The sequence below is a fragment of the Limulus polyphemus genome, unplaced genomic scaffold (genome assembly GCF_000517525.1).
Source record: "Limulus polyphemus unplaced genomic scaffold, Limulus_polyphemus-2.1.2 Scaffold6111, whole genome shotgun sequence".
Taxonomy (NCBI): domain Eukaryota; kingdom Metazoa; phylum Arthropoda; class Merostomata; order Xiphosura; family Limulidae; genus Limulus; species Limulus polyphemus.
This window is the reverse complement of record NW_013671721.1, coordinates 1-6,387: the sequence shown is the minus strand read 5'-3', so window position 1 is coordinate 6,387 and position 6,387 is coordinate 1. Positions and strand designations below refer to the sequence as shown.

At 32.6% G+C, this 6,387-nt stretch overlaps 1 protein-coding gene across 1 annotated transcript in view; it reads left to right on the top strand.

Moving 5' to 3' along the window:
• LOC106473365 (inhibitor of growth protein 1-like) overlaps positions 1–6,261 on the top strand; it is a 14,233-nt gene extending 7,972 nt beyond the window's left edge. The window contains exons 3-4 of the mRNA XM_013934049.2: positions 3,085–3,288; positions 4,713–6,261. Coding sequence (XP_013789503.1) covers positions 3,085–3,288; positions 4,713–5,140 — 632 coding nt within the window. The 3' untranslated portion in view covers positions 5,141–6,261. The remainder of the gene's footprint in view (positions 1–3,084; positions 3,289–4,712) is intronic.
• The last annotated feature ends 126 nt before the right edge of the window (positions 6,262–6,387 follow it).

The following is a 6,387-nucleotide window of genomic DNA, read 5'->3' as shown; positions in this document are numbered from 1 at the left end:
TCTGTTCTAATATCAGTCAGTAAAACTATGTAATTTTGAAACATAAGGCCCACAGACATGCTACTGACTGTGATATTAGGAATGTCGAAATTACATAGTTTTACTGACTGATATTAGAACAGAAACATAAGGCCTGGTGAGGAGGTGGGAACACCAGGAAATATGCATACCAGCCATGGTGAAAGGGTTAACCTGTCCTTGTACGACAGACTTTCCATCCAAAGTTAGTGTTCATGGATTATACTCTTCCACAATATGTTTCTTGATAGCCACATCTAGACTTTAACCCTCATTGTGCCAATTCTTAATTTCATCATAAATAAAATAACCAGAGTCCCTACCATAAATGTGGTAAAGTAGTTTATAATTGAGGGACCAAAGAAAACCTGCTGTTGAGATGACACTTCTTTCATAAATTTTAACTCTGTGAAAGAACTATAATTTTAATATTTAAAATAGCAGGGAACATCTTTCAATTTTTGATTTGTCATACATTCATAAAACAAGCCTAATAAAGATTGTTCACAAAGAATCAACACAGAATATGGTAGCTGTCGTTCTACACCAGTGTTTTTCAAACCTTAGAAAGCCATGGAACCCTCTTCTTTCATTACTTCTATCACAGAACCTCAACCCTTAAAACCTCGTTAGAAGTTACATTTTGTTCCTCTCTTATCATACATTCATGTAAAATGGCAAATTTATGTACAAATAAGTATTTAAAAATATGTTTGGCCCCTGATGAGTTAACACTAAATAACAGAAAAAAAAACATTACCTGTTATCTTTGTGGAGAACCCTGATGACCCCTTGCAGAACCCTGGGGTTTGCAGGAACATGGTTTGAAAACCACTGTTCTACACAAAACATATATATATTGGGATCATGAGATTTAGTTATGTTATTTTCATTTGTGTTTTTTGGTAACAGTTGTTACTTGTTCCCCCCCAAAGAAAAGTTGATGTTCCATGATTTATTGGAAAAGTATGGACAAGAACTTAGTTATGTAAAAGCATATTAAGTACATTTATTGAGATCACTAAAAATAAAACAAAAGATATCTACATGAATGTTTAAATATAATATTTTTCACTGCACTATCTCTAGCTGCCTTGATTTTACTTTATAATTCTCTTCATCTTCAGTAAAAAAATCTTCCTGAAAAAAATCCAAAAAAAGTACATTAAAGGTAGTGAGAATAACAAATAATGGTGTGGTCCATATATTCATAATTTCTAGACTGAAGGGCTTCTAAGTTATGACAGATTAAATAACGAAAATCAAAAAACACAATAATACAAAAATATGTCAATTAAAGAAATCTGGGTGTTATACAGAATTCAATAAACCTTTAAAAGAATTAAATATAGGCAAGTTATGTTAGGGAATTATGAAATTAGATTTATACTAGCTTTCAACTACTTCACATGTTCTGTCACTTAGAATCTTAAGTATAGTTCTACTAGTACAATGGCATAAGTAACCAAACTTATATTTGATTGTCTCACCCATAAAAAATGTATGAATATATATGTACAATAAACAGACAAAACAAATCAATAGTTTTTTTATTTCTGTTTACAAGTAGAGAAAAGTATCTTTATGACATCAATGTAACATTGTTAACTAAGCCTTAAAAGAAAGTCTGTGTGGCTTTAAAAGTGCTTAAATATATTTATTATCTTGATAATGTACTTGCAACACATCAACATTAGTCTTAACTAGTTAAACATAAGAGACTTCACCTGTTTCTAGGAGCAGTTTAAACAGTGATAACATTTACAATTTATCAGCATTACTAACAACACTAATGGGCACCTGTAAAATACTTGGTATAACACTTAGTGTTGAGTGTCTTCTTACACTTATTACTCTATATCTCCCCAGGTGCAGCTCAGCATGCATGGATGTCACATGTTTACTTTACATATTTCTGTAAATAACAAATGACCAACAAACACATCACACAGGATTAAAGTCATGTTACTGACTGTTGAGCTATGACAGCATAGTTTAACTTGTACTACTAGCTTTGATGTGTAGGTTCCTCATTAGGTAAGTAGTAAGTGGTTACATGAGTTATATATGATAGTGATAATGAGTAATATTTATAGATTATTTACCAAAAGACACTTAAATGTGAAACAGCAAGTAATGTTAAATTGGTTCTGCACACCAGATTATACTAGTGCACTACTTACAGGATCATATATCACTTTCACAATCAAAGAACAACTTGGACAGGTTGCTACCTCCTCTCCATTTTCCAAATCCTCCTGTGTGAAAAAACAAACCAATTTTCTTTCTTCTTATGCTCAAAATGTGTCCTATAATTACACGGTCAACATAATAATAGTAGCATAACATGTTTTGTTGTATTAAATTACTTCAATACAAGATATTAATAACAAGTAGAAGTGTGTATATGTAGTTATATAATTTAATATGGCTTTAGTTTAGAGCATGTCATATCAGAAAATAAAACCAATTCTTTCTCTAATAAATCAATTACTGCTAGTTTTGAATCACTATCTTTACATGGGATAACTGATCTGTTTCACACTTCTCATTTGACAGTTTGCTCTACACAAAAAGTGCAATTAAAAAAAGTAAAACTGAAACATAAGGCCCAACTTACATAGTTTAATGTCGTGGGAGAAAAATGTTTCCCATTGTCATTCAGAATTGTGACGTATAGCAGTAAAATGAGTCATGATCACCCACCTGTCTTTAATCATCTAACTTCTGGTCATCTGGGTTATTTTCATGACCATCCACCTGTCTTTAATCATCTAACTTCTGGTCAATCAGATTATTATCATGATCACCCACCTGTCTTTAATCATCTGACTTATGGTCATCTGGGTTATTTTTGTGACCACCCTCCAGCCTAATTTTTGGTCTCAAATACACTATGCTTAGTAACCCTAATAAATTATGGATAATCTTTTATTTGTAAAATACAAAATATAATGCACAGTAAACATAATCTTGTTTTAAATTATTGAAATATTTATTTCATAATATTAATTTCAAGTGTTACTTAATATTAAAAGAGATTAGTTTTATTGTTTGATTTGCCAGAAGTCCTTCAGGAACTTGATCACCACCAAATATCACTGCAAAAAGAAATAGATGGTGGTACCAGAAAGCGCACATTACTCCAGATTCAAAGAGCCCTTATTCGATCACAAGATCTTGGTGACGAGAAACTTCAACTGCTGCAACAGATGCAAGATCTTATAGAAAACAAGTCTCGCCAGTTAGACCAAGACCATAAAAACTTAGGTAAACATTGACCATTTGATAAATAGTATCCCTGAATCTTATTATTATTATAACGATCATAATTTAAAGAAAATGGAAACAAAAAACATTGTTAAGATATTTTCAACTACAAAATTTTTTTACTGTGAATATTTAATGGTAATTTTTGTTATACTTTTGTATGAATTTTCTAGTGTCCATAATTATTAAAAAATGACACCCCCCTTAATGATTTACTACTACATTATGAAACAATGTTTCTTTATGCTGTAATTGTCCCATAAAGACGTGTAGTTTGTTTATTCATCTGACTACTTGTAACTCATCATCAAGCTGACCTCTCCCTTAATGTAGTGTATAAGTGAAGAACAACTACAGAAACAAGTCTGTTTCACAAGCAGGTTTGTCCTGGTTAACTTCACAGAAAGATCAGGAATTCTGTACATTAAAGTTTATAATGTGTAGAGGGACTTTTTTGTATTATATGTTGGAGCAAATTATGATAATAATAGCCACTCAGGGGTTATAAATCAACAACTGGTAAGGACAATAAATTTCAAGCATTATGAATATAATTTTCTAGATAAAAAAACAAAAAACTTTTGATATTTCTTTGAGGTTCTAAAGGTTATGCAGTTGAAACACCAAGATGAAAAATATTTGTATCTTTAACAAGAAAATCAACTTGCACTCAGACTGCTCAGGGTCTGAGTCGGAATTACTAATCGTGAATTCACAGACAAGTCTTTTGTAGAACTACTTTATTAAAAATTGATTTTTTTGTGAATTTACACTAAGTAAATTCAGAATTACTGTAAACATTAATTCTCCTAGACAGACTCAGTCCAGTGGACCATCCCTGTGTATATATGGTTAATGAATACTGCTAGCATCAGTTTGTTACTAGTTTTGGATGCATGTTATATACCGAGTTAATCATCCAGCTCCAAGCTAGCCTATATTCTATATCTACTGTACATAAACATTCCATGTAAAGAATAGCTTAACGAATTTGCTTAAGTGTACTTTTTTTGTGAAAGCTTTTCATATGTTTAGTACACCAGACAAGTCTTCCTTCCACTTTTCACAAGGTCTGGAAAAACAAATACATGATTTATATTATGTAGTATTATTAAAAACAATCTTTGGTCTTCTGAGCTTTCCAAAAACCACATTGGAATATAAATGGGACAAAAGTTTCTACTACAACTGAGAAGAACTTCATTTATATTTATTGGTAATTCACCTTTGTTCTAGTCTGGTCTATTTACACAACTGTGTTATATCATTGTTTGCAACCATGAATACTTGATTACAGGTTTTTCTCTTCGTTTTCAGTAAGATTAACTACAGCATTTACACTACAATGATTATTAAGATTAAATTTTATTTTTGTGACTTTCATTCTGAATCATAGTGTGTTACATTTACTTGGAATTTTTCAGATTTTGGTAGAGAAACTGTAAACCACACAGAAAATCATAAAAATGAAGTACAGCCAGAAAGATCCAGCAAGCGAGCTCGCAGGCATAGAAATTATGACAGCATGTATAGAGATGAAAGCTTTCCTGATAAGCATGAAAGGGAAACATTTAGTGGAGGTGGTGGAAGGAAACAGAAGAAAAAACGCAGGAAGACCAAAGCAGAGAGAGAGTTATCGCCACTTGATCCTCCTATCGACCCAGACGAACCAACGTACTGTTTATGTGAGCAAGTGTCTTTTGGTGAAATGATTGGTTGTGACAACGAAGAGTGTACTATAGAGTGGTTCCACTTCTCTTGTGTTGGTCTAACCACAAAACCCAAGGGGAAGTGGTATTGTCCCAAATGTCGGGGAGACCGCAGTAATCAGATGAAGCCAAAGAACTCTTAGCCTGTTGCCATAACAGAATTCATCTACATGCACTTTTCACTGGTTTGTGTTAGGAATATTCTTTCTCATTTTATATATTTCATAAATATTTTCATTATCATCTGTATATACATGTGAAGATGATTACTTTTCTTTGTGGTGTTATATTCTATTGTTTCTTTTTAATTTTAAATTACTTGTGGACTGAACTTGACTCTTCTTTACAGAAAATAAATTTGGATAAACAATGAATGTTTGATAATTGTTTGTGACTAATGTAAACAAACAGCACAATACAAAGGTTTGGAATTTCATTTGTAAAGTACTTTTATCTAAATTTCTGGAAATATAAAAAGTACTGCCTGACATCTTTGTAAGTCCAATTCAAAACTCAATGTTTTAAGATAAAATAAGACAAAATAAAAGGACAACAAGGAATCTGTTGGTCCATCTAGGCCAAACTTTACAATAAAACACACTAAGTCAGCCTTTATCATTCGAATATTTATCAAGCTTTCCCTTAAACTTAATGCATCCACCATATCTGAAAGTAACCCAGTTAAAAAAATAAAGCTGTCCCCTACCCTGCTAAAGTTTATACTTGTGTCTACTAGTCCTATGAATCAATACCATCAGTTCTCTTAACAATCTTAAATATCTCCATCAGGACCCCTCTAACTCTTCTTTTCTTTCAAGAGAAAACATTTTCAAAGACCTTAACCCATTCACTGCAGCTGGGATATATATTTCCCAGTGCTTCCACCCTCCTCACACTGAGAACGGGATTAATGTTTCCCATTGTTGACGCTGTTTACACCTTCCTCTGCTGGGTCCAGGTTCATCATCTTGAGTATCGTCATTAGATTGAGAGCTAGCATCCTCTTGTCTTATTGCATCTTCATCATAACACATTTGAACACCACTTGACTGACTTTCACTATCTTCTAAAGAATCTAAGCTATATGAGTCAAGCATATTTACATAGTAATTAAGGTTACTACTCGTCGCTCTAGTGGTGCAGCCACAGTCGGCAAGCACTTATCATACATTCCACTTAGGCATCTTCTTCGTTGCTGAAGGGCTGAGTGGAAAACATTGATGGAAACCATATATCAACATTAGGTGTGATGCCAATAAATACTTTCCAATAACCCAGATGACCAGAAGTTAGATGATTAAAGCAGGTGGGATGATCATGATAATGATCTGATTGACCAGAAGTTAGGTAAATAAAGGCAAATAGATGAAAATGATCTAATTAACCAGAA